Source organism: Felis catus, chromosome E2 (genome assembly GCF_018350175.1).
Source record: "Felis catus isolate Fca126 chromosome E2, F.catus_Fca126_mat1.0, whole genome shotgun sequence".
NCBI lineage: Eukaryota > Metazoa > Chordata > Mammalia > Carnivora > Felidae > Felis > Felis catus.
In genome coordinates this window covers 61,358,918-61,386,305 of record NC_058382.1, presented here as the reverse complement: position 1 = coordinate 61,386,305, position 27,388 = coordinate 61,358,918, and the positions used below count along the sequence as shown (strand labels likewise).

At 54.7% G+C, this 27,388-nt stretch overlaps 2 protein-coding genes and 1 long non-coding RNA gene across 10 annotated transcripts in view; 2 read left to right on the top strand and 1 right to left on the bottom strand.

The window, feature by feature from the left end:
• The window catches only part of CDK10 (cyclin dependent kinase 10), a 24,207-nt gene extending 5,915 nt beyond the window's left edge, over nucleotides 1–18,292 (bottom strand). Inside the window, exons 1-4 of one of the 8 annotated variants that reach the window (XM_045045682.1) lie at nucleotides 18,164–18,292; nucleotides 17,585–17,749; nucleotides 3,051–3,123; nucleotides 2,280–2,351 (exon numbers count right to left, since the gene is read on the bottom strand). In XM_045045682.1, coding sequence (XP_044901617.1) covers nucleotides 2,280–2,351; nucleotides 3,051–3,123; nucleotides 17,585–17,635 — 196 coding nt within the window. In that variant the 5' untranslated portion in view covers nucleotides 17,636–17,749; nucleotides 18,164–18,292. Of the gene's footprint in view, nucleotides 1–2,279; nucleotides 2,352–3,050; nucleotides 3,124–3,217; nucleotides 3,408–5,052; nucleotides 5,396–5,566; nucleotides 5,716–17,584; nucleotides 17,750–18,084 lie in introns of those variants that run through there. The other 7 variants (XM_045045683.1, XM_006941827.4, XM_003998365.5 and 4 more) reach the window with 7 other exon arrangements.
• LOC123382193 lies at nucleotides 5,721–11,421 on the top strand. Its single transcript, XR_006590191.1, has 2 exons — nucleotides 5,721–6,155; nucleotides 9,076–11,421. It is a non-coding gene; the product is annotated as an uncharacterized LOC123382193 (long non-coding RNA).
• On the top strand, nucleotides 18,281–26,661 carry CHMP1A (charged multivesicular body protein 1A). Its single transcript, XM_006941832.5, has 7 exons — nucleotides 18,281–18,422; nucleotides 20,285–20,304; nucleotides 22,438–22,515; nucleotides 23,413–23,559; nucleotides 23,914–24,042; nucleotides 24,479–24,666; nucleotides 25,215–26,661. Exons 1-7 carry the CDS (start codon nucleotides 18,416–18,418, stop codon nucleotides 25,234–25,236), a joined length of 591 nt encoding a protein of 196 aa, XP_006941894.1. The 5' UTR covers nucleotides 18,281–18,415; the 3' UTR covers nucleotides 25,237–26,661.
• Nucleotides 26,662–27,388: the final 727 nt, after the last annotated feature.

The following is a 27,388-nucleotide window of genomic DNA, read 5'->3' as shown; positions in this document are numbered from 1 at the left end:
CTGCAGACAGACCTGCAACTCAGCAACCCCAAGCCCTGAAGACTAGGACTCCTGAAATTAGACCTGCAACTCAGGATGCCCACCCCTGCACAGAAGGACCGCTGCAACCAGACCTGACCTTAGCAACCCGCACCCTGCAAACAAGGACCCCAGGAACTAGACCTGAAACCCATCAAACACCACTCCTCCAGACAAGGACCCCTGCAACCAGACCTGGCTTCAGCAACCCCCACCCCTGCAGACAAGGACCCCTGCAACCAGACCAGCAACTCAGGAACCCAACCGCTGCAGACGAGGACCCCTGAAACTAGACCTGTTACTCAGCAACCTCCACCCCTGCAGACAAGGACCGCTGCATCCAGACTTGCAACTCAGCAACCTCCAACCCTGAGAACGAGGACCCCTGAAATTAGACCTGCAACTCAAAACCCCCACCCCTGCAACCAGACCTGCAACTCAGCAGCCCCCACCCCTGCAGACAAGGACTCCTGAAATTAGACCTGCAAATCAGGAACCCCCACCCCTGAGAGAAGGACCCTTTAAACTAGACCTACAACTCAGCAACCCCCACCCCTGCCGACAAGGACCCCTGAAATTAGACCTGCAATTCAGTAACCCCCACCCCTGCAACCAGACCTGCAAACAGCAGTCCCCACCCCTGCCGACAAGGACCCCTGAAATTAGACCTGCAAATCAGGAACCCCCACCACTGCACACAAGGACCCCTGCAACCAGACCTGGCTTCAGCAACCCCCACCCCTGCAACCAGACCCGCAACTCAGCAATCCCCACTCCTGCACACCAGGAACCCTGTGACCAGACCTGGCCTCAGCTACCCCCACCCTTGCACACAAGGACCCCTGGGACCAGACCTGGCCTCAGCAACCCCTACCCCTGCACACAAGGACCCCTGCAACCAGACCTGGCCTCAGCAACCCCCACCCCTACACACAAGGAGTCCTGAAACTAGACCTGCAACTCAGAAACTCCCAGCCCTGGAGACAAGGACCCCTGCAACCAGACCCGCAACTCAGGAACACCCACTCCTGCAGAAAAGGACCCCTGAAACTCAGCAACCCACACCCCTGCAGACAAGGACCCCTAAAACTAGACATGCAACTCAGGAACCCGACTGCTGCAGACGAGGACCCCTGAAACGAGACCTGCTACTCAGCAGCCTCCACTCCTGTAGACAAGACCCTGCAACCAGACCTGCAACTCAGCAATCCTCATCCCTACGACACACCTGCACCTCAGCAACCCCCACGCCTGCTTCCAGACCTGCAACTCAGCTACCCCCACCCCTGAGAACAAGGACCCCTGAAATTAGGCTGCAACACAGGAATCCCCACCCCTGTAACCAGAGCTGAAACTCAGCAGCCCCCACCCTTGCAGACAAGGACCCCTGAAATTGGACCTGTAACTCAGCAACCCCCACCCCTACAAAGATCCCTGCAACCAGACCTACAACTCAGCAACCCCCACCCCTGGAGACAAGGACCCATGCAACCAGACCTGTAACTCAGCAACCCACACTCCTGCAGACAAGGACCCCTGAAACTCAGCAACCCACACTCCTGCAGACAGACCTGCAACTCAGCAACCCCCACTCATGCATCCAGACTTGCAACTCAGCAACCCTCAGCCCTGCAGACCAGGACCCTTGAAATTAGACCTGCAACACAAAAACCCCCACCCCTGCAACCAGACCTGCAACTCAGCAGCCCCACCTCTGCAGACAAGGACCCCTGAACTAGACCCGGAACTCAGCAACCCCCACCCATGCAGACAAGGACCCCTGAAATTAGACCTGCAACTCAGGAACCCCGACCCCTGCAGAAAAGAATCCATGCATCCAGACGGGTAACTCAGCAACACCCACCCCTGCAGACAAAGACCCCTGAAACTAGACCTGCAAATCAGGAACCCCCACCCCTGCAACCAGACCTGAAATCAGCAGCCCCCATCCCTGCAGACAAGGACCTCTGAAATTAGACCTGCAAATCAGGAACCCCCACCTGTGCACACAAGGACCCCTGCAACCAGACCTGGCCTCAGCAATCCCCATCGCTGCACACAGGATCCCTGTAACAACACTTGGCCTCAGGAACCCCCACCCCTGCATACAAGGTCCCCTACAACAAGACCTGCAACTCAGCTACCCCCACCCCTGCACACAAGGACCTCAGCGATCAGACCTGGCCTCAGCAACCCCCACCCCAGGCCAGAAGGAACCTTGGGCAACTGGCACCTTTCTACCCCTCCCACTTTGAGCTCACCGTCCTTCTCTTTGTCCATCCGCACTTTCTTCAGGGCAACAATCTCATCCGTCTGGGTGTCCCGGGCCCTATCTGGAATGGAAACTCATCCATGATGGAATGATCAAAGAGGCTTGATCCCACATCACCCACCCTTGTGCCACACAGGGGCCTCGTTCAGAACCCTGCGGGTTCCCTTTCCCTTCTTCGATAACTGGATGCCCATTGACACTAGGTCCTCACCATGCAAGCAGCGCCCGCATCCCCACCAGACACAGGCTCTCTGGGGGAGTCCTCTCATCTAACCTGGGTAGAGGGTGCTACTTACAACAGGCTCCCTCTCAGTGTTTCTCCTTAGAGTCAGGACGTGGGTAACTGCTCTGCTCTCTGTTGTTACTATGTTCTAACAGCAAATAAGATACTTTTTCCAGGAAAAAAATCCCTTATATTGTGCCAAGGAGGCTCCTCAAAGCCCTGTGCTAAAGTGCGCAGCTTCCGAACCCCAGTAGTATAAGGTATACCAACATCTCAGCTGCCACAGGCTGCAGCCCCGGCTGCTTCTGGAAGTTCTGCATTTTGCTGTAACAGTTGCCCCAACTTGCAGGTCAGGGTTGCAAATGCAATTTGAATAAATTACATTTATTCAGACATGGTGTGGAATTTATGGCAAATACACCACAGATCCTAGTTCACTTGTAGAAATTCTGCCCTGGCTGTGGAGCAATGGGTGTTAAGTTCCTCAACTGCTGGGACAGTCCCCTGAACCCCAGACCTCCCATCTTGGCCACTCACAGACAATGCCATAGGTGCCTTCCCCGATGCGGTTCAGCTTCTCAAACTCCTTCACACTCCGGCACCGTCCCAACTGAAAGACAGAGGTGCTGGCAGTGCAGGGATTGGCCAGCTAACGAACAACTAAAGGTGGACATTTCACATTTAATTTGTACCAGGGAGCTTACTCGTGTCTTGCTCACCAAACAGAAAGACAACCACGCACTTGGGCTTTTCAAGTGAGCAAAGGGGGACGATGTTACTGGGTGAGCAGGCACCTCGAATGCATCATCACAGATAGCCTGTTCCCTTCCAATCCCACGGTCCAGATGTAGGCTGCCTGGAAACAATAACCACTGGCCATGGATGGTTAAAATTAATTAAAATTAGTATTTCATTTCCTCACTTGCCATGTGTGTCGTGCTCCACACTGCTATGTGGCTCACGGTAACCACACTGGACGAGTCAGAAAGCAACATTTCCACAATCGCAAGAGGAATAGTGAGCAGCATTGGTCTAAATTATGCTTTGGAGATGGACAAAGCTCCTAGATCCTCACAAAGCATCTATCTATCAAACGCAGTGGAAACTCATCTGTGGCAGAGACGAGCCATCCCCAACATCCACGCTGTACTTTTTCTAGTTAGGAAACACTGTCCAGTGGCGTGAGGCCAACCTGTTGGTAGCTGGATTTCTCAGCCTCCCTTGCAGCTAGGTCTGTCCATTTGACTCAATTTTGGCCAATGGGATGTGAGCAGAAAGGACCAAGGCCTCAAAGGGACTTCCCGGTCAAAGGAAGTTGGTTGCCACCCACTCCTTTTTGCTCCTGAAGCAGGGTGGGGTTTGAATGACGTGGATGTAGATCTACAAGGCAGACAGCTTGAGTCCACCTCGTGGAAAACAGCTGCCTCTCTCTGGAAAGCTAGGGGAGGGAGAAAGAAAGTCCTGTACTTAAGCCACTATATTTAGGGGTTCCTGTCCTAGCAGAGAGCCTGTATCCTGATGCACCTTTGTAATGCAGTACTTTGGTAGGTGGGCCGAATGGGCATGTCTCTTTGGGTCCAGGAAGCACATGTGGCAAGTTTCAAATTCTAACAGTCTCTCTCTGGCCTTGCTGCCTCTATTCTCTTCCCAGCCCTTGCCTTCCATCTCCTCCCTTCCCACCACCTCTGGAGCCAGGTCAGAATCACCCAGACTGAGCCCTTCCATGATCTCACCTCAGCCTCCTCTGCCCACCAGTGATTTCTCACATCCTCTCTCCTGGGGGAACCCCTGGTGCTTCCTAGTCACACTGTGTCTCTTATCTCCGTGAGGTTGCGTCTGCCACTCTCTAAATCTGGCATGCCAGGCCTCTTTGTCTCTGCATGTCAACATCCTAGTCACACTTACTAGCCTGGCAGAAACACCACCTTTGTACAGATTTTTCTTTTTTACTGTTTATTTTTGAAGGAGAGAGAGAGACAGACAGACTAAGCATGAGTGGGGGACGGGCAGAGTGAGAGAGGGAGACACAGAATCCGAAGCCGGCTCCAGCCTCTGAGCTGTCAGCATAGAGCCCGCGGCAGCTCTGGAACATGAGCCATGAGATCATGACCTGAGCCAAAGTCCCATGCTTAACTGACTGAGCCACTCAGGCGCCTCCACGCAAATTTCTTTTACAAAAAATTTCCCCCAGCTGCAAACAGTTCTTTCCCTAAAATCCCGATACTTTCATATCTTGAAGCACCTACTATTGTGTACTCTGTCCTCATCTGGGTATGTCCCAGCTCCCCTCCGAGAGGTTTCCCCTCACTCCTGCACCGTACTCGGAAAGCTGCGCGCACCTGCTGTGTGTGTGAGTGATGTGTAACCGCCAGCGACTGCTCCAGGTGGCCCCAGGTGCGCACTCCGCCAGTGTGCTAATGACGCTTTCCGGCTTCTCAGCACCAGTAAGTAGTTAAAACACTAGGGTTCAAACCTGCACCTGCACGAGCCGTCTCCCTTGGTAAAACCACTCCACACCCCTAAGCTTCACTTTCCTCACCTTTATAAAGGGTCGCCGAGAGGACTAAATGACAGTAACACACGTAGAAGCCTCCCACAGAGCAAGACACAAATGGAAGCTGCCGGGTGTCAAGCGGGGCCCGGCCACATCCATTTAAAGCCAAGGAAGACCACGCCTCCAACTCTTTCCACGGGCCAACTCCCCCCTGACACAAGGGGCTCCCGGGTCAGCCCGCAAAGCCCGGCCCCGGCGCAAAACGAAGGGACGCCCGCGGTAGAGCCCAGAGCCTGTTCTTCCAGAGGAGGCCGGCTGCTTGACAGCCCGCCCGTCCCTCGGCGGAGCGCGACTGGCCCCGCGGTCCGCCACCAGCCCAGGCCCTCGGCCCCGGAGCATCGCCGCCGGTTTCCGCGCCGGCCGCGAGGAACTCTGGGAGTGTCGTTCCCGGCCGCGGCGGCGGCAACCTCAACGCTTCAGCGCGACACTAAGGGGCTCCAGGGCGTTTCGGTCCCGCCCTGCCCCCGGCGGAGCTACGGCGAGCGGCCCCCCGTCGCACCCTGTGTTCTGGAGGCACCGTGAAATAGCCGTCCTTACGGATACACTTCAAACGGATCTGCTCAGGCTCTGACTCCGGGTCCCCCATGCCGACCGCGGCGCCCTGCTCCCCGTGTGCGCAGGCGCAAACGAGGTTCTCGCGCGCTGGCGCTTGTTCTACTTCCGGGACACGCCCACTTTAGCAAAGGTTTTCCCGGAAGCCTCCCAAAGGCTCCTGGAGGACGTCGGTTGCTGCTGTCTCCTCGCAGCACCGAGGTTTGGGCCTTATTTTAGTTTTAAGCGCGGGCACCTGAGCCGGCTGGGGCGCTGAGGAACGCCTGCGGGAGGAGGGGGAGGGCGAAGTCCGAGGGGCTGGGGAGTCCCTTGGAGCTCGCGAGGGCCGATCTGGAGCTACGCCGGGAGGGGCTTGGGCTGGACCTACGGGGGTCAGGGAGCGGAGGGCGCGTCAGAAGGGTGTCGAAGGCAAGAATGGATGGGACGCTGCGACGGACGTCCCCTGACCCACGAGTGTGGAGCACCCACTACGTGTTGGGCCCTGTCAGGCTCTGCCCTCGTGGACCCTCCATTCTAGTGGGACGCAGCCAAACGAGGTAAGTAAATAGACGGCCCGAGAGTTACGCGTGCTAAAGAGAAAACTGAGGCAGGGCAGTGAGTGGGACGTGCCGGGCGCGGGGGTGGAGCATTAAATAGGGTTCCAGGAAAGGCCTCCGTGCATGGGACTACACTGTAAATGCTAGTATTAATATAGGCTAAGGACATTTGGTAATCATGAAATTAATCATAACTTAGAATCATTTTAGTTTAAACTAATTATCATGTTCAGTTCATTCCAGCCCCTTTTTAATCATTCATAAGCTAAGCTTCTAGCTAATAACGAAATTAGAAATAGTGCCTTGGTAGGTATAGTTTTTAGATTGTTTGAGATTCTCAGGGCAGGGGTAGGAAGAGGGCAATTTCTAGGTCAAATAGATTTTTTTTTTTAATTTTTAATGTTTATTTTTGAGAGAGAAACAGTGTGAGCGGAAGTGGGGAGGGTGCGGTGAGAGAGGGAAGCACAGAATCTGAAGCAGGTTCCAGGCTCTGAGCTGTCAGCACCGAGCCGGACGTGGGGCTTGAACCCACAGACCGTCAAGATCATGACCTGAGCTGAAGTTGGACGCTTGACGGACTGAGCCACCCAGGCGCTCCTTAAATAGAAATTATTGGGTACTAGAAATTTTAGGGAGAAGGTAGGTGTGCTGGCCCAGTGCGGTCAAGTCCACATTTGCATGGGCTTGATTCTTCTGTACACACACTTAGCTGTGACAGGATGGGTAAGTAAACGTATTGAATGAATACAAGTAATGATGTTAATAATGTGTTGTTAAACAATGTCAGTATGAGATTTATTATGTTGGGGTTTACACTGAAACTGGAAGTCAGTTGTACTATTTAATACTAAAGGGGTATGATTCTCATCAACACACAGAGACAGAGGGGTGCTTGGCTGGCTCAGTAGGTGAAGCGTGCAATTCTTGATCTCGGGGTTGTGGGTTTGAGCCCCACACTGGGTGTAGAGGTTGCTTGAAACATAAAATCTTTGATAGAGACATAAAGACCAAGTGTAAAGCCTGCTGACCGTTCTAGCAACCAAGGAGACGAACACATACTGTTACGAGACTGACTGTGTCGGACCAGACAGGGCAGGGTGTTCCCTGCAGCCACTCTGGAGGAGAGTGGAGCCTGACCCGTGAGCTGCCAGTTGTGAGGGAACGCCAGCAGGGCTTCCCTGAACAGCCACTCCTGTTGGGACCCCTCATGCACAGCCAGAAAGAGGGGACGTTGTCAGCTCCCCTCCCCCCGTCCCATGGCAGCTCTGGCAAGGCCACTGCCCAAGTTCTACGTGCCATGGGTGCCCCCACCCCAATTCCACATTCTTCGTCTGGATCCTTTAATACTCGGCATCAGCTTACAGTCAAGCTCGGAGCCCGTGGGCCCCGCAGGGTGACTGTGCACGTCCCTGTTCTGGGATGTGACACCTTAAAGTGGAGTCCTCAGAGTCCAACCTTTTGTCCAAGTGTGGGGGACGTCTCGTTCACCGTAACTGCCGAGTACTTATGCCACACCCCTTCGGAAGTGAATGGGAAGGATTTTAAATTGCCCAGCAAGAGACTGGGACATGCTGCCTGCCATTCGTTCATCACTCTGCACCGGCAGTGACACCAGAGGGTTACTGATTCGCTCGTTGCCGCAGAGTTCACTCTCTGGGCCAGAGGCACTCTTGCCCTCTGCCAAGCTGCCAGCAGCTCTGGGGCAGGTGAGCCCGAGGTGGTCACTGGGGGACCTCATTCCCCGAAGGGGCAGCTGCAGCTTCTCACAGGGCAGGTGGCCCTTCTGCCGTCACCGCTGAGACTCAGCACAGTGAAAATCGACAGCTCCTCGGGGCACTTGTTTATTCTCGTAAACCATAGGCGTCTACTGTGCTAGGGTTTCTGTGTCGGTAGTAGGGGCCCCATTCAGCCTGCTCCTGAATGGTTCTCTGCTCTTCACTTCTGATGGAACCGTAGCTGGTTAGAGTCTCTTGTGAGGCTTTAGTGATGATGATCTGTGGAATGACAGCTTTCTTCTTGCTTGAGTTTACCTTTACATCAGGTTTCTCTAGAAGGAAGAAAACATCCAGGTATTTAACATGTCTGTGGAAAAGCCCTTCTAGAAGGCAGAGAATGTCTGTGTTAGGGCCAGAGCAAAAGAATTAGATGTGTGGTTCAGGAAGAGAAGTGGTCAGGGTCAAAAGCAGTCAGAACATGTTACAGAGCTTTCATGGATTGACAGCTCAGCCAGGAGGGTGGTGAGTACTCGACGCCTCTTTCAAGGAAGGAAAAGGGAGACACGCTTCCACCGTCCACCGTGGAGAGTCTGAGCTGCTGGCTGGCTCGTGCAACAGACCAGGAAGGAGAGAATGGAGAAAGAAGACAAAAGGCAGAGTCTGTCCCAGAGGTGAAGGTTCAGATACGCAGTTTCCCCTGCACAGAACCTTATCAGTCAGAACGCTGAAGAATTAGCATTTCTGATGTCGGCCACAACATCCTCTTAAACTTAAGCTTCCAAGGGTTGCACAGAGCTTGCGAAATGCCAAGGTTGTCTTACGTCACACAAGACGAAAGCAGAAGTGCTTTCTTGCCTCCAGGGTTGTGTCTCCCAGCCCCCTCCCTGGGGTTACAGGTTTGAGGCACAGCCTTTCAGGCTTCTGTTGAGGCACTACAGAGAGGTCTCTTTCTGTGCGTGTACCCAATAGAGCAGGGAGAGTTAGAATAATCGCACTGCCGCAGAATTGTTACAAAACGCTATTGCACTGGTTCCATTGCTTTGTCCCCCGCTTAAAATACCTCATGAACCCAGCTACGGGCAGGGGCGGGTGGATAGTTGCTCGTTCTGTGTCAGACATCATTCTGAGCCCAGAGTAATGACGACGGTGACTTCCAGCTCACAGCAGTTTCTGAAGTAGGTCCTCTTATGAGCTGTGTTTTACAGGTGAAGGGACTGAGGCACAGAGAGGTCATGTGCTCAAGGCTGACGGTACAGGGAGATGCTGGGGCCCCGAGCTCCCTCCTTCTTCGTCACCGCATCCACAGCTCCGATGGTTTTAACTACCAGTGAAGGGCCCATGGCCTGCACCAGGCACTGAGAGTGTCCTTTTTATTTTTATCATAAGTAAAAAAAAAAACTGCATTTCATCGTATTTTGCATTTAAGTTGGGGAGTTCATGTTTTTTATATTAATACACACTTTTTGCGTATTAAGACAAAGAGGTGATGACTATGCGATTTAAAAACTGCATATGGAATGATGTGCACGCACTGTTTGATGCTTTTAGGGTCACATTATGGAAGGGGGAGTCCGGCAACTGCTCGCAGGGCTTGGCTGAGCCCCATGTTTGCACATACAGGGGTGGCCTCTTCCACGGCAGCCTGTGTTTCGCTCTCTGGGGCCCATCCATTACACAACCAGCTCCCTTTAATGAACATAACTGGGGTTATTTGCAGTTTTTATCTTTTTCAAGTGATGCTGCAATGAACATTCTTTCATTTATGTACTTGCACATTTGTGAGGGTGTATCTACTGGGTAATTTACTGGAATGAAGATTTTGGTAAGTATTGTCCAGTTGTTTTTTGTAAAGATTACATCAATACATATTTCCACTAAGACTCTATAAACAGGACATGTCTCCATCCCCTCCCCTCATCCTTGCCAATTTGCTAAATCTTTTCCCATTTATATGAAAATGGGAAGTACTGACTTCTGCCCCCACTGGTCCCAATCACCTTCCCTGAAGCTTTACCTTAGCAAGGGGAGGTAGCGTCTTGCTGCTTATTCACAGTCCAGTGGTGTTTATCTTCCTGTGAATGCTGGTCACGTTCTTTGCTCATTTTGCACTTGGACCTTTTTTGTGTGCAAGAGCTTTTTGTACATTTAGGAAATTTGCCATTGGCGCTGGTACCGTAAACGGTTCAGACACATCAGTCTCTTTCTTCTGGCTCTTAGAGTCTGTCAGAGCGAAAAGGTGCTCCCTCCACCCAACCTACAAAAACCGTTACTGTTTTACTATGTTCAGTGTTCTGGTTCCTGGAGAATTGGAGTAAGGACCGAGGCAGCGTCGTTGCTTTCTCAGTGGTCCAGTCAGCTGTCTCTGAACCACCGAGCGAACTCTCCCATCTTTCCTCCACTCCTTCCACTTGGTGCCTTCATCATGAATTCCGTGACGGTGAGACACATGTGTCCACCCTGCTCTCTCCATGGCAACACACTTTCATGTCGGGGCTCAATCCCTCTTGTGCCTCTGCTCTTCCAGTTTCCTGCTATTTTTATGTTTTTATCTCCTAGGTAAACATTAGAATAATTTGGTCCAGTCCCCAAAAAGAACTGTGGTGTTCCGATTGGGGTCACTGATTTTATAGACTAAGGGAGAGTTAACATCTTTACATTATTGAGGTTCTCTAATTCAGAACAAGAGTTCTTTAGAGTTTTAAAACGTTTTCACGTAGGAACACGAATCTTTTTTAGGACTCTTGATACATATTACCTGTACTAGTTTTCAATTACTGTCTAACAAATCACCACAAATTTAGTGGCTGGCTTAAAACAGTACCTGTATTTGTCATCTCCAATTCTGTTGGTCCTAAGTCCAGGCTACGATCCAGCTGTCAGCCAGACTGCATCTTCTCTCGGGCCTGGGGCCTTCCAAACTCATTCAGGCTGCTGGGTAGAGGTTCGTTCTTTATGGGTGAGGGACTGACGTCCCTGCTTTCTTGCTGGCCGTTGGTAGAGGTTGCTCACAGCTCCTCTCACAATGTGGCAGCTTAAAAAAAATTTCTTTTGAGATATGATTGACACGGTAGCTTCCTTCTTCACAGCCACCTGACACTGACTTTTTAAAAAAGGCTTCTCTGGTTAGGTCTGGCTGACCCAGAATAAACTCCGTTTGAAGTCAAAACCAATGGATTACTAACGGGATCACAGGAGTAACACCCATCTTCTTCACAGGCCCCACCCACATTCAAGGGGCAGACAGGGATCTTGGGGCCTGAGAATCCCGCCTACCACATTACCAAGTTGTCTTCAGGAAAATCGGTATTTCCATCAACAATGTGTCAGAGCACTTGATCTGTTGTGTGTTATTCTTTGACCTTTCATATGATGCAAATATTTTTTGACCTTACCATTTGTTTTACGTTTGTTTGTAGAGGATTTGGGGAGATGTTTTACTTTTTAACGTAGTCAGATTCTTCAGTTATCTCTTTGTAATGTCTTTGTTTTGACTCTTAGAAAGACGATCCCCACTGAGGACTCATATTAAAATGTACCTATTTTTGTAGTCATTTCTGTTCTTTGTTTTAAAGTTTATTTATTTTGAGGGGCGCCTGGGTGGCGCAGTCGGTTAAGCGTCCGACTTCAGCCAGGTCACGATCTCGCGGTCCGTGAGTTCGAGCCCCGCGTCAGGCTCTGGGCTGATGGCTGGGAGCCTGGAGCCTGTTTCCGATTCTGTGTCTCCCTCTCTCTCTGCCCCTCCCCCGTTCATGCTCTGTCTCTCTCTGTCCCCAAAAAAAAAAAAAAAAAAAAAAAGTTTATTTATTTTGAGAGAGACTGCACAAGTAGGGGATGGGCAGAGGGAGAGAGAGAGAATCCCAAGCAGGCTCTGTGCTGGCAGCGCAGAGCCCAAAGCGGGGCTCGAACCCACAAAGCCGTGAGATCATGACCTGAGCCGATACCAAGAACCGGTTGCCTAATGACTGGGGCCCCCAAGGCGCCCCTGTAGTCACTTCTTATATTCACTCTCCCCTAGCTGGAATTTCTCTGAGCACATAGCAGGAAGTTAAAATTCAACATGAGTTTTCCCTTAAAATGGTAAGCAATTCTTCTAGCATAATTTATTGTATAATTCTTCCTTTGCCACTTACTTTTGGTGCTAATTTTATACACACACACTCATAGTAAGGTCTTTTTTTTTTCTTTTTAATGTTTATTTTTTGAGACAGAGAGAGACAGAGACAGGGCATGAGCAGGGGAGGGGCAGAGAGAGGGAGACACAGGATGTGAAGCAGGCTCCAAGCTCCGAGCTGTCAGCACAGAGCCTGACGCAGGGCCTGAACTCACAAATTGAGAGATCGTGACCCGAGCCGAAGTCGGACGCTCAACTGATGGAGCCCCCCCAGGCACCCCAGTAAGGTCTTATTCTTGTCCATATTTTGTTTCATTGATCTATTATACCGGAACTATATTATTTTAATTATTACAAATTTTGATGTATTTTTTTTAAGATTTTATTTTAGTTTATTAAAATGTTTTTTTCATGTCTGTTTTTGAGAGAGGCAGAGCGAGAGGAGACACAGAATCCAAAGCAGGCTCCAGGCTCTGAGCTGTCAGCACAGAGCCTGACCCGGGCTCAAACTCACGAACCTCGAGATCATGACGTGGGCCGAAGTTGGACGCTCAACCAGCTGAGCCACCCAGGTGCCCCTTAGATTTTATTTTTAAGTCATCTCTACACCCAATGTGGGGTTCGAAGTCACAACCCCAAGATCAAGAGTCACATGCTCTACAGACTGAGCCAGCCAGATGCCCCAATTTTGATACATTTTTAAACTTACAATTTTGAAGTTATAAACTCACAGAAAGTTCCGAAAGTACAGATAAGTCCCATATACCTTTCACCCAGTTTCCTCCAATGGTAACATCTTACGTAATTACAGTACAATGGCAACACCAAGATGTTGATTTTGGCACAGTTTGTGTTCTGTGCCATTTTATCCCATGTAACCACCACTAAGATCAAGATCACTAAGATCCAGATACACCACAAAGACCTCCTCTTTGCTATACCTCTATAGCCACACCTTTCTCCCCTCCCCCCAACCTTCCCACCCCCCTACCATCCCTAATAGACTCTGGCAACCACTGGTCTATTCTCACATTTCTGTAATTTTGTCATTTGGAGATTATATAAATGGAATCCTACAGCATGTGATCTTTTGAAATTGGTTTTTTTCCTTCAGGATATTTGAAATAGCTGACTTATTGCAAATAGGCACACTCTGCCTTCAAAAAATTATGGACATATTCAGACACACATGGAAACAATAGTATAACGATACCCATATATGCATCACCCAGATTCAATGTTTTGTCCCTTTGTTTTGTCTATCTTCCTCAGTGTTTTTCCTGAGGAAATCTCAGGAAAGCAAATCTCAGACATATAATTTTACCCATAGTTAATGCAATACGTTTATCAAATAGGGATTATTTTTAGCATAAGCACAATAACCTTGTCACATCTAAGAAAACCATTATTAATAACTAATACTCAATTTGGTATCTCAAGAATGACTTAGCCCAGGCCCACGCTGTATTCAGTTCCTAGGTCCCTCAAGTGTCCTTGCACAGTTCTCTCTGCTATGGACTGAATGTTTGGGTCCCCCCGGAAGTCAGGAAGTCGAGTGTGAAAGGCCTAATCCGCAGCGGGATGAAATGTGGAGGTGGGGCTTTGGGGAAGTGATTAGGTTGAGACGAGGTCATGAGGGTAGAGCCCCCACGATGGGATCAGTGCCCTTACAGGAGGAGGAGGAGGAGGAGACCACAACCCTCTCTCCCCAGCCATGTGAAGACACAGCAATCTGGGGCACCTGGGTGCTTCAGTCATTTAAGCATCCAACTTCACCTCAGGTCCTGATCTCAGGGTCTGTGAGTTCGAGCCTGGCACAGGGCTCTGTGCTGACAGCTCAGAGCCTGGAGCCTGCTTAGGATTCTGTGTCTCCCTCTCTCTCTCTGCCCCTCCCCCACTTGTGCTCTGTCTCTCTCTCTCTCTCTCCTAAAAATAAATAAAATGTTGAAAAAAAAAGTCTTTACAGGCAAAATGTATCTGTTTATCCCCCTTGCAAAAAAAAAAAAAAAAGACAACACAGCAATTTGATGGCTGTTTGCAGGCCAAGGAGGGGTCCTCACAGGAATCGAATCAGATTGTTGGGACTCCTCCGCCTCTAGAATTAGGACGAATAAATGTCTGTTGTTGAAGCTACACAGTCTATGGCATTTTGTTACAGCAGCCAGAGTAGACCTTTTTTCCATGTCATTTATTTGCAGAAAAATCAGGATCATTTTTTTTTCCACTAGAATTTCCAGCATTTTGGAACTGGCCGATTGCACATTTTTGTGGCGTGTTAATGTGTGGTATAACGTGCGTATGTGGGTTTCGTAATGCAAAGGTGTAAGTATCTACAGAAGTAGCAAGACAACGAACCCATCCCACAGCTGCCACAGGTCAAGCGCAAGGTCAGACTCCACCTCCGCCCCAGCGCTTACCCCCCATTCTAGTTACCGCTGCTACATGACAACTTACCCCAACCCGTAGCAGCTTGAGACAACCGTTTTATTTTCTCACAATTTTGAGGGTCGGGAATTCAGGACAGGTTTGACCGGGCAGCTATGGTTTATGGTCCCCAGGTGGCTACAGTTGGATGCTGTCTGGGGCTGTGGTCTCTGAAGGCTCCGCTGGGCTGGACGTGCAAGACAGCGGCTCCCAGGGCTGGTCACTGATGCTACTGCTATGTGGTGTCTGGTGGCTCGGCCGGGGAGACCCCTAGGCGGGGGGCCAGAATCACCTGAAGGTTTGTTCAGTCGCAAGTCCGGCCCTTAGGCTGGAAGGGCTTAGAGACCAGGGCCGCGAGGCCTCCCTAGGGGGCTGGGCTCCTTCCAGGCGGGGTGTGGCGGCTCAGGGTTCCAGGCGCCGGTCTGCGTTCCGGAGAGCAAGGCGGGACGGCATCGCCTTTCCCGGCCCAGCCTCACAAACCACTTTTCTCCACCTTCTATTGGTTACAAGAGAATGTCAAGCTGGCAGAGATTTAAGGAGAGGCTACAGGCCCCGCCCAGGTGGGAGGGGCATCAAGGTCACACGGCAGAACCCGAGGCAGAGCAGGGGCTGCGGCTGCCTTTGGAAAATGTCCTCAGCCGCACTCTTTCCACTTCGCAGCAAATCTCAGACACCATCTCGGTCAGTCACATCGATTTATACTTCAGTACTTTGGGTGCAGCTCTAAGAGACAAGGACTGGTGTGTATTCTCTGCGTTTTGAAGCACAATTCACAGAAGATAAAATGCCCAGTCCTTAACTGCACAGCTGGATTCGTTTTCACAATTGTATGCACCTGTGTAATCACCCCCAGGAGAGGCAGAACTTTCTACCACCATGCAGCGTCCCCACAGGCTCCCTTCCAGTCAGCTGGCCTCTCCCTCCCTCATTCCTACCCCAGAAAGAACTTTCTGGTTTTTATCCCATAGTAGTAAGACCTACTTTTATTATTTACGTGATACACAGCATTTTCGCCTCATTAGGACTCTCCATTGCTCTTAGCCTTTTGTAGTATTAGGTTAGTTGAAGGAAACTTTGACTCCCAAGGCCCTACTTTTTCCAAATCTAATAGGGAAATTCTTCAGCTTTACAGCACAAATGTGAGAGAGAAGCTGCTCACGCCCTGGTTTAAATGTTCCACCTGGCAGACCAGGTGTCTGCAGTTCTGATCGCCGGATCCTGCTCTCTGCAAGGTGACCAAGACCCGCTGCGTCCGCCTTATCGAACGCAGCCTTTTCTGGGTTTACTTGATCTCTTTGCAACATTTAATGCTGTTGACCAAATTACCTTCTTTCTTTTCTAACAGCTTTGTTGCGGTATAATTTACATACCATAAAATTCACCTGTTTGAGCATACCATTCAGTGATTTTTCGTAAACTTTCAGTGTTGGTCACCCATCGTTCCAGTATTGAGAACATTTCTGTCACCTTCAAAAGAACCCTTGTTCCCATTTATGGCTGATCCCTGCTCCCACCCTTAGTCCAGGCTTCCCTTTATATAAATTTGCCTTTCCCGGACACTTCACATAAATAGAATAACGATACATGTGGTCTCTTACGTTTGGCCTCTTTCAGTGGACTATCAGGATTTGGGGACTCCCTCGTGGGCACGATGTCAGTAGCTTGTTCCCCGTCACTGCTGAGATGCCGCCTTAGATGGAGAAACCACTCTTCACCTTCTCTCTTGAAACCCCACCTTCACTCTCGCTCTCTGACCTTGCCCCTCTATATCCACCGTCTCTCTACCCTCTGAAAGGAGGGTGTGACGGACACTAGGTGCCTCTCCAGCCGACACCCACCTGCCCACACCTGCCTGTACTGGCAGAAGTCCAGCCCCAGAACTTTCACATCTGAGCCTATCCTGGCGATGCTGGGCAGGTGAGACCCTCCAAGGGAAAGTTCTTGCATGGAGAACGGCCTCTCGTGAACGAGACAGCAGTCCAGTCTGCACGTGACGCCAAGGGCCATCCAGCTCTCTGACAACACTGAGGGTGGCAAAAGCGTAGACCCAAACAGTCCTTGATGCCATGGCATGCTGCTGAGCAAGCCACCGTGAGTGCCCTCTTGTGACCCTTCATTTGGGAGGTGTTGAACCCCTCAGCAGTATAGCCGCATCTTGTTAGCTGCTCTGTGACTTGCAGCCAGAAGGCTCCTGACCGACCGGCAGCGTTCTTCAAACCTCCTCCCCAGGACGCTGGCCCTTCCTGCAGTCTTCCACTCAGGCAAGGGTTCATACAGCAGGATCTGGAGTCCGGGCCTTGCTCCCAAGCCCAGCACCCTCATTTCAAACGGCTTCCTGCCCTTGACCTCGCAGGTGCCTCAATCGGAGCCCACCCGTGCTCACCAGGCCAGCATTGTCTGACCTGCCAACCATTCATTCCTAGGTCAGTGATGCCCCACGTCCCCTCCAACAGCAGGGTCTGCGGGTCCTACCTCCCGCATCCTTTCAGAATTCCTACTGCCAATACCTCATTAGTTCCTACTCCATTGCTGCCACGGGCCTATGACAGGTCCCCTCCCTGCCCCCGAGTAGCCTCTATTCTGGAGAAAGACTTCTCCAAGGCACAAACCCCATCACACCTGCCTTGTTTTAGTTATTTAACAGTTCCGTTTCCATAATGCACATGATAAAATTGATGAAAGGCTTCATATTCTGGCTGCTTCTGAGGCCAAAGGTCTGGCCACACTAGGCTGCCAACAAAGTGAATACATTTACCAAACTGACCTCTCTGTCCCACCGACGTCCTACTTCCTCTGATCCCTGTGCCCCGGGTTGAGTTCCCACATCCCTTCTTACAGGACTCCCAGGTCCTGTTCCAGTCTGCGGAATGTTGAGGGAGCAACAGTCCTGCCCAAAGACACTCGGCCCTCGGGAACGGTGGGTCTGCCTTGCAGCCAGACGCTGCGAAGTCCCTCTGGACTCTGCTATGCATCTACCACCTGGAAAGTTACCCAAACCTTTATCCAACTGCTGTTTTCCGCCGACAATTCTGGATATTTACCTCCTACGTAAAGGTCCTAAAACCCTTCCCTCACTAGGGCATGCCCCCTGCCACTGGTATGCCACCACTCAGGCCCCTTTCTACACCACCCCCACATTCCCCGGCCTCAGGTTCTGTCCCCTCCCGGGCGTGCCTTACCTTCGACTTCAGATGAAGGCCACTGCCGCTTGGCTGCCCCTCTCTTTCCATGGAGGCTCTCTGCAGGCTTAGTGTCCGGAGGCTTCTCAGACTCTTGAGAATGCCTGCCCATCGGCCTTTCCTTGGCCTTGGGAACTGAACAGACGCGCCCCTTTTGCTCCTCACCTGAAACACACGGACAATTAGTCCTACAGTTTACTGGATCCCCATCCTTCAGTTGGCTGCTTTGGCCCACAATGAAACAAGGAAGCTCGCAACCCTTGGGTCCCTCCGTCTCTCTGAACGTGGGTGTTTCCGTTGGTGAAAAGACTCCCGAAGCACAGTCCTCCCCAGGGAGGACTCAGGCGCCTCACTCAGGAGTGAGGAGCAGGGGCGGGTGGAGCGCCCAGCACCCCCAGCCCCCGGCGTGGGCGGACCCCGCCGAGCGCCCCTGTCGCCCCGCCAGCCCTGCGCGAACCGCGGCCGCGGGCCTATGAGACGACGGGCCGACGGCCCTTTACCTTTCCTAGGTTTGTGTTTGCTTTTGGAAAGTCCCATAGGTGAGCCCACCGCTCCCCGGCGCAGCCCCGCACTCCGTACCTCTGCTGGCGCGCCGCGGGAGTGACTCACAGACGCTAACCCGGCCGACCTGCGCGGGTCTCCACGGCAACGGCCCGGCCCGGCCCGCCCCGCCCGCGGGACTTGCGTCGTAGTCTCGCGAGAGCTGCCGGTCGCCGGAAGTGGGCGGTGACCCCGGAAGTTCCCGCGCGACGGAGCTGTTTGGTGCGATCGACTCGGCCCCGGGGTTCCCGTCAGTCGGTTCCTGCGAGGGCTGCCCCTGCCGGACCTGCCATGGACGGTAAGAGACCCCGCCCACCGGGGGAGGGCGGGGCTCAGCCGGGCTCCCCAGGCCTCAATCTCCGACAGCGATCTCCGATCCCTGGGCCTAGACCCCAGACCCCGATACCCGACCAGGGATTTGGATCTCCGGCCCTGGACCCCGATCTTCGATCCCCTGAGCTTCGAGCCCAGAACCCGATAAGGATCCTCGACCCCACACCCTGCCCCCCTGCCCCCAGACTCCTCAGCGTCCGCCTCCCAACCCCCCAGCTCCTATACCGGCTAGGGACATCGGCCTCCTTGGGGTCCTGGGATGTCAGGTCAGAGGGCACCAGAAAAGGAGACAGTTGCACCACTGCCCCCAGAACACCACTAAGAAAAATAGGAAGAGCTCAGGCGAAAAGCACTTACTGTGGGCCAGGCACGGTTGTGCATGTGGCCTACTGCACAACAGCTCTTGAGATAGGAACGTTATGCCCCAATCCTGCAGATGCGGAAACAGAGGTAGTCATCTAGCTCCCTCTGGTCTTGTCCTCCACTGTCTACAGCACTCACTCCGCCCCATCCGTGCTCGGGGACACTAAAGAACAGGAAGAATCAGTGGTAAAGTGAGGTACATACATTTGCTAGAACGTTTAGGGGCTGGTGTGATAGGTTTCAAAACTCACTTTGTGAAACGTAAAAAAACTGTACAACCGTGTCGTTGTCGCAAAGGAAGTTCTACGGCGGTTGTTTCAGCACCACACACCCAGCACTCCCATCACCACAAATGTTGGGTTTTGCCCCATAGTTTACCCAGTTCTTGGGGGAACTTTCTTTTGGCCGTTTAGCTTTTTTCTTGGGTTAGGTTTTGCCTTAACAGCTGTTTGCTCTCCAGAGCCCGTTCCTGCTCCTCACGTGTGAAGAGAAGGAGGCAGGGAGCCACCTGGTCACACCGTAGGGTAGAGAGTTGGACAGCCTGCCAGGAGTGTCCCTTAGCTCTGATTTACAGATTCACAGGCGGCTTTGGCCTTGACCAGGGCCTGCACTGATAGGTGGCGGATGCACGGGGCTACCTGAAACCCCACTGGGTTCTCAGCGGGGGCGGGGGGTGCTTGCTTTGCATTTGTGAACACAACACCCTCCTGGTTGCAGGATTTCCTTCCTGCATTCTGGGCTAGTGCAGCAAACCCTTTCAGACATCATTCTCCGAATCTAGAAATTGAATAAATAGAGAGAGTTGCCACGTGAATCTGGATCTGTCTGGTCCTTGAGTTTGGGTGTGTGAGTAGCAAGAGTGAGCTGTCAGTACTCCCACGTCTCTTTGGTTCCTCTGTGTCGGGAGGGAGGCTCCTGAGCCTGAGTTGATGGCCCAGGTATGCCAGCTGCCATGGAGGGTGGTCTCCGTAGGTCAGCTCTCTGATAGCGTAAGAGCCGTCGTTCTACTTTTTTTATCCATTTACTTTTGGGGAGAAAGTGTCTATAAAATATCCTCCAGTACCGAGTTTTATTAGATTGGGAAAGAATCCCAAAGGTCTTTGTAAAGTTGCATTAATTACAAACGACTCCTTGGGTTTTCACTGAGGGCCACGTGCTGCGTCCATGACCTCATTGGCCTGCACACTGATCCTTGAGGCCAGCCGGTGCCATTCTGGTGTTCTCTGGAAGGAGTCACAGGTTAGGGAAACTGTTTGCCCAAGCCCTCTGGCCAGCGGGGGAACAGAGGTAGCACACGGTCCAGCTTCTGCCTCCAGTGTGGGCTGGGCTTCCAGCAAGGCCCCATCCATGCCTGCGTCCTGATCCGGCTCTTTGTGTCCAGGAGGGTCTTAGCGGCCCCCTCTGCTTGTTAGAAGTGCCCCCTTGTCTTAGCTGGAATCCTCAGACCATCTCCTTTTTTTGCAGATACCCTGTTCCAGTTGAAGGTATGTACCAGATGACCTTTCACCCCAACCCTGTCCTGGTGGTTGGCAGATGAGGTCAGATGCTGGCAGTCGCAGTCAGAAGCACAGATTTCTGCACGGTGCTCACCCAGACTGATGACGAAGGGGGTATCGAATTGGCTCCATGGCACATTGCTTCTTTCCTTGTCTTGGGCTGAGCAGAAGCAGCTGAGTGGGCGAGTCCATGAGACAGCGAGCACGTTGAAAAGACACAACTTGGGTGTTAGGTGCGTCCCTTGATAGGCACGTAGAACTGTGCTTTCCAATTCTTTAAAATCCTATCGAAGGAGAGCGTTCTAGGCAGCGGAGCTGGCCTCTTATGACTGGCCCAGGGCAAGCTTCTCCATAACCACCTGTGGTTAGTTGTGACAGACCCGGCAGGAGTGGCGTGCAAAGGTGTTCACAGTAGCTTGTCTCCTCGTCTCGCTGGCTCAGCTCTGCCGGGGGGGGGTGGGGGGGGGGAGTTGGGAGCACCTGGCGGCACCCAGGCACTTTGTTCAGCAAGCTTCCACCTTGTGGACCGTGCTCAGGGCCGCATTTCCGAGTCAGGAAAATCTGGATTTTTCCCTTAAGCAGAGGAGGAGTGTGAGGTGGGCAGACAAAAGAAATCCTTTCCAGTAGGACAGACAAACGGCCCCGAGAGGGAGCATCCACCTGCCCTCTGCAGCGGTGAGGGCTTCAGATCTGTGCTGCCCTCCGCCAGCCACACGGAGCCCTTGGAATGTGGCTAGTTTGAGGAACTGATTTGTTACTTGTACATCATCTTAGGTAACTAGAACTTAGATAGCCATATGTGGCTAGTGGCTCCTTTGCCGGACAGTGCGGGCTTACCGAGTCTGAAGGAAGCAAGGTCAGGATGCTAGGTGCAGCAGACACTGATGTAAAAGCACCTAAGCCGTGAATGGGAATGGGTGGGCGACCTTCGAGAGCGTGCCCTGCCCTGTGAGCCCAGCACTGTGAGCACAGCACTCGGGGAGGTGGGTTTTCACAGGTCGGATCGTCTGAGTGAGAGGTGCAGGAGCAGTCAGGAGGGCCCGTGTGATGCTGGGTGACGCAGGGGCCCCACCTCTGCATGTGCTCCCAGGACTGGCCAGTGGAACACGTGGGCTGGTGCCTCAGAGCGGGTTGGCGGAAGGACAAGGGGCTATATATAGAAAAAAGGCGGGGCTCCTGGGTGGATCGTGGGGTCGAACGGTTTGCGAGATCAAGCACCGCACCGTGTGGGGCTCTGCGCTGACAGCATGGAGCCTGCTTGGGATTCTCTCTCTGCCCCTCCCCCACTCACGCATGCGCACGCTCTCGCGCTCGCTCACTCAGATTTTAAGAGAGAGAAAGGAGGGAGGGTTCTGGGGACAGAACTCTTGCAAAGAGGGCCATCCTTGGGTACGTGACACTTTTGTAGACTGAGATATATTTCAAGTAGATGTCGGGTTGCCTCAGCTGGGCCGGGTCTGGGATGTTCCGGGACAGAAGTGGCCAGTGGGGGGACGCCCACGAGAGGGCGGTGTTTGTGGCTCCAGGTCAGGCAGCGGCCCCTCCCCCACCCCGCCACATCTAGCGAGTGCAGGGCCCCCCCCCCCCCCCCCCCCCCCCCGGGCTGAGGCCTGCACGTGGGAGCCCCGTGCCACATCATCCTGCTTCCAGACCGGGCTTCCCATAGGGGCTGCGGTACTTGGCAGGCAGGTACCAGGGCGACGCGTTCGCTGCCCAGCAGCCCCTCCCAGACACGGTACCGTGTGACCAGAGCACTCCGAGGTGTGTGTCCGCTGGGAATTGTGAATTACTCCCCAGGCTACTTGGGGTAGCTTGAAACACACACTGTCAAGTTTTTTCCGCGTACGTTGAAAATCCATAAGTAGTGGCGATTGCGTGAGTTGCCTTTTTAACTTCCCACTCCGGGGGAGGGTTTGGGCAGGGTGTTCTGGGCGAGGACCTCGTGGGAAACCCTCACGGCCCTCCCTTTCCCCCGAGCCTCAGAGACCCAGGGAGCCCCCTTCGTGCAGCCCTGGGCCGTGAGGACACTGGCGGAATGGGGCAGGGAGGTGCCGGTGAGGGGGGGGGGGGGCGTGCCGGAGGGCAGGCTCTGTCCGACCTCAGTGTCCTGCTTCCGCTCAGTTCACCGCCAAGCAGCTGGAGAAGCTGGCCAAGAAGGCAGAGAAGGACTCCAAGGCGGAACAGGCCAAAGTGAAGAAGGTGAGGCCGCGTCTGTGGTTGTGCTGGCGCCTTCCTTCCGTGTGGGGGGCGCTGCCCGCGACTCTGGCCGCGGCTGTTCTCACAGGAGCCAGCTCGAGGCCTGCGGTGGCTCCGGTCTGCCCCCCGGCCCCCCGAGAGTGTCCAGAGCCAAAGGACCGTGCTTGCCTTGCCTTTGTTTCTTGGACTGTCCGCGCCTTTTACTCACTTCCAAAGCGCTGAACCTGCTTTCTCACAAACCGTGTGGGAGGCGGGCTTCCGGCCCCCCTGCCGTGACCGCTTCCGGCTCTCTTCCTTCCTTCCGCACCTGGTGCCTCGGGCCTCAGACCCTGGGCAGCGGTGAGGCAGCCCCTCCGCCGGCGAAGGGCGGGGCTGGCGGTGTGCACGCTGCCGGCGAAGGGCGGGGCTGGCGGTGTGCACGCTGCGGAGGGGAAGGTGGGAGGGGTCCGCCAGCTCTCAGGCGGGCCTTTCTAGCAGCCGTTTACAGGTGCAGCAGATCCTGGGGGTGTTGGATTTGGGGGCTCCCAGGGCAGAGGGGAAACTGGACGGCTGGCTCCGCTCTGGGTCCTTCGTGTTCCCCCGCGGTCGTGCTGGCTTCGGCACCAGCATGTCCCGCCCCGGTTTCGTGAGAGGGAGCACGGCGGGAGGAGAGAGGCCGGGCCCGGCTCTCCTGCTCAGCCCTCAGTGCGGGCTGGTCTGGCGCCCGGCCTGGACACCCCAGCTCCCGGATAGGCTTGGGGCCTAGCATCTCTGCACTTTCACGAAGCCCGCAGGCGGAAGGGGCTGCCCTACGCTAGCGCATCTCGCCCTCGGCAAAGCCAGGACCAGGTCCCTGAGCAGGGCGGGCAGGGTTCGGACAAACAGCCATGTTCTCCCAGCTGGTGCCTCCCCGACTTTCAGGCCCTTCAGCAGAAGAACGTGGAGTGCGCCCGCGTGTATGCCGAGAATGCTATCCGCAAGAAGAATGAAGGTGTGAACTGGCTCCGCATGGCATCCCGCGTCGACGCGGTGGCCTCCAAGGTGCAGACGGCCGTGACCATGAAGGGGGTGAGTGCTCGTGCCCGGGGTCGCCTGCCACAAGGACCGGCCTCTGCCGGCAGGGCCGGGGGGCCTGGCTGGGCCGGAGGAGCCACGCCAGACCCCTTTGGGCGCGGAGTAGGGATCACTCGACACGGTCAGGGCAGCACCAAAGGATGGGACGCGGCGTCCTCAGTCTTCTTCAGTGCCCATGGTCTGGGGACCTGCCAGGAGAGAGCCTTGCAGCCTGTCCTGAACCTGGCTTGGCTGGGCCGGGCCTGGAGTCCTGTGGGCCTTGTGGGGGGGCACTGCGTGCCTGGGGAGGGTGCAGAGGGCCCGTCCTTCCTTTAGTTCTGTCACCCGCCTCACGTTCTCCCGTGCCAGGTGACCAAGAACATGGCGCAGGTGACCAAAGCCCTGGACAGGGCGCTGAGCACCATGGACCTGCAGAAGGTCTCTGCGGTGATGGACAGGTTCGAGCAGCAGGTGCAGAATCTGGACGTGCATACGTCGGTATGTCGCCCGTGGTCTGGGTGTGCAGGGGTGCATCCGGGGGGCGGCTCGTGGTGGGCCACGCGTGTGTTTCCCTAGCGGTGCCCCGTGGCGGGGGGGGGGGGTCACCTCCAGAGCACCCGAGTCTTGTGGAGGCTGAAGTCGGCACACGGAGGCCTAGCAGAGAAGAGGGAGGCCCAGGGCTAGGGTGTGGGGCCTCTCCCAGTGATTGGCCAAAGAGGCTGTGTGCAGATGTGTCAGCTCAACACCCAGGGAGCTAAGAGTGCTGGAGGAAGCGCCCTAGAGAGAGTGGGGGTGGGAGCCTCGTGCAGGTGGAGGGAGCGGGCAGGAAACGTGGTTGAGATGGGTGGCTGGAAACGGGGCCGCAGCAGTCCTCCTGAGGCTGCAGGGGAGGTTCCTGGGGCCTGCACCCACCTGTCCAGAACGTGACCCCCAGGTAATGGAGGACTCCATGAGCTCGGCCACCACGCTGACCACGCCACAGGAGCAGGTGGACAGTCTCATCGTGCAGATCGCCGAGGAGAACGGCCTGGAGGTCCTGGACCAGCTCAGCCAGCTGCCCGAGGGCGCCTCCGCCGTGGGGGAGAGCTCCGTGCGCAGCCAGGAGGACCAGCTGTCCCGGAGGTGGGCTCGGTGCCCCAGAGGTGCACCCCCGGTCCCTCCTCCATGCTCTTGACGCTAGGGTTGTGGGGGAGGGGCTCGGTGCCCCCGACCTGTGCTCTGATGTGGGGGAAGGGAGGCGCAGCATGGCCTTAGGGGGAGCGCTTGTGCGGTAGACTTTGGCCCAGCGAGTACCGCTCTTTCCAGGAGGCCCCCGCCCCGAGGCCCAGTCCAGGGCCCATCTGATCACCTCTCTCCCCTGCTCCTTGTTCAGTGTCTGTGTTGTGTGTCAGCCATGGTGCTCCCACACCTGTCCACTGCTCGCTTGAGGAAAGGAGGTCTCTGCTGTCCCTAACATACCAGATTCTTGACAACGCGTGGCCATTCCCCGAGCCTTCCTCTGCTGTCCCCACGCAGCCATGCAAAGCTGAAGTTGAAAGGAGAGGGTCGCGGCTCCATGGATGGGTGCGGGGCCTTTGGCACCCAGGGTGGGCGTCTTGTCCTTGAGCGCACAGCAGGTCAGAGTGCTTCTGCCCCTCGCCCTCCCTTACAGGAGTTGTGTTGGTTCACAGGTTGGCCGCCTTGAGAAACTAGCCGAGATCCTGCTGCAGGGCCCTGCGTCCCCCGCCTCGACGTGCGGGAAGGGCCGGGGACGAGGGCTACATCTCCCCCCCCCCCCCCCCCACCTCTTGCCTTCCTGCACGCCCTGCAGCGCAGCCCTGACCTCCAGGCCTGGGAATTGTTCCTCTTAGCGTAGACGGTGGCTCTGTGTCCTGGTGGGTGAGTTTGCACAAACTTCTGACTTCTGTGGGTTATTTCTGTGACTTTGGGCTGACCAGCTCGGGGTTCTGCAGGCCTCCCCCTCTCCATCTCCTACCCTCGGAGGAGTTGATGGGGACTGACCAGTGGACACTGTGTGGACCGTGGGGGCCTCCGGACTCCGTGCTGCTGGCAGTCAGCAGGGGTCAGGGCTGCTTCCTGTTTCGGGCCGCGTCCCCACTCGGGGTTTCGGTGTAAGCCTCCAGGCTCCGAGTCCAGGCGGGCCCACCCGGGGGCGGGGGGGTGGGGGTGTCTCGTTCCACTGCCGCCTCCGGAGGACCTGGGCCCTGAGAGCCGTGTCGTGTGTCCTCCAGGAACTCAGGGTCTGCACCGAGGCCCCTCCCAGCGGGGAGCAGACGGTCTCACGCTCCCGGTCGGGTGCTGCCCCTGCACCGTGCTCTCCTGTACTGTAAATAATAGGTGCCTCCCCACGACTGGGCTCTCCTCCTGCCCACACCGTCAGACCTGGAAGTCAGAGTGGCTGGCCGGAGCTCGGGGGCTGGGAGAGGTGCCCCCGGCAGGGCCGTGGCAGCCACAGCCGAGCAGCTGGCTGCAGCCCCCTCCTGAAGATTCTCCGTGACGGGCTGTGGTTTCTAGTTTTTTCACGTCTTGAAGTTTACTTTGTTTTCTTGAAGCTTCCTGGGTTTTTTGTTTTTTTGCCAAAATAGGAGCAGGCGGCAGATGGGGGGTGTTGGTCCAAGCCTCCTCCTTGGCACAGTCTGGGGGGGTGGGAGGGTAGGTACCTCGTGGCTGGTACTGAGCAGGGCCCAGCTCCGTGCTCGACTGACCCCCCGACCAGTCCTCCCCAGATGCCTTCAGCTGCCGGGGCTGCCCTCACACCCACAGCTCTTGTGCACGGAAACGTTGGAGGCCCTTACCGTGACTCGCTACGTCTGATCTCTTGGGCCTGGTGGCTGTGGGTGTTCTGTGAAGTCCGCTGTGTTGGCCTGGGCACTCGGGACGGTGATGGGAGACCCCAGAGGGAGGGTCAGAGTGCTGGCTTCCCTTCCTCAGTGCCAACCTCGCCTCACTCCCTGGCCGTGGTCTCTCAGGGCGCCCACGTGCAGGGGTGCAGAGAAAGTCCTGAGAGTCCTGCTGCCCAGGGGGTACAGGGCTCCGTGGCTGTGGCTCATCAAAGAGCAGTGGGTGTGTTTGCCCGGTTCCTAAAACACTGTTGTGAGTAAACAAATTGATCCCTGAGAACTGTCTCCAGCTTTGCTTTCCTGGCTTTGGGTCGGGCAGGGGGCCGTAGGTGGGGCCGTAGGCGGGACCCTTGGTATGGCTCTCTGGCCCCCATTTAGGAGGCTGAGGAGGGGTACCTAGAGGAGCGCGGGTGGGGTGGGGGTGAGGTATGCATGTTCTCAGGCTCCGCCCCCACAGATGGAATTAGAATCCGAAGTTTTAAGTTTTTACCTTGATTTTAAACACACATAAAAGCGGCAGAGCACACGGTCTGTATACGCTTGTGTTTACCGCGCCCTTCGCGTCCCCTTCCTAGTGAACCGCACGTAACCCGCTGTGTCAGGAAACCACCCTGACAGCTGTCTGCTTGCCCTGCCTCCGTCCACCCAACCCAGGACCGTCCCTCCCATCTGTCTCTGGCGCCTGGGTGACCCTGAGGCCTGCCGGCCAGCTGTTTTGCAGACCGGCTTGCCACTTGGGCTGATGGGACGTTTTCACACGATGACATTGAGGTCACAGCTGTAGGCGGGACCCCCACAGAAGTGGTGGTGTGTCCTCAGTGCCTCACACCAGGTGCACAGTGTCACTGTCCTCACCTAGGACAGGTGGTGTGGGCCAGGCATCTCCCCCAGAAAGTCTCATTTTCCTCCTCTGTTGCATGTCCTGTCGGAAAAAATCGTAAGACTGCCCGCATCGCCTGCAAACACGGTCATGCTTTGTCCCGACCTCCGTGTCCCTCCGTGAA

What these genes read in the sequence shown, in the direction of transcription:
- CHMP1A (XM_006941832.5), top strand. An exon ending in ATACCCTGTTCCAGTTGAAG is followed by an intron (nt 20,305 to 22,437) that starts GTATGTACCAGA and finishes GCTTCCGCTCAG; the next exon opens with TTCACCGCCAAGCAGCTGGA. An exon ending in AACAGGCCAAAGTGAAGAAG is followed by an intron (nt 22,516 to 23,412) that starts GTGAGGCCGCGT and finishes CCCGACTTTCAG; the next exon opens with GCCCTTCAGCAGAAGAACGT.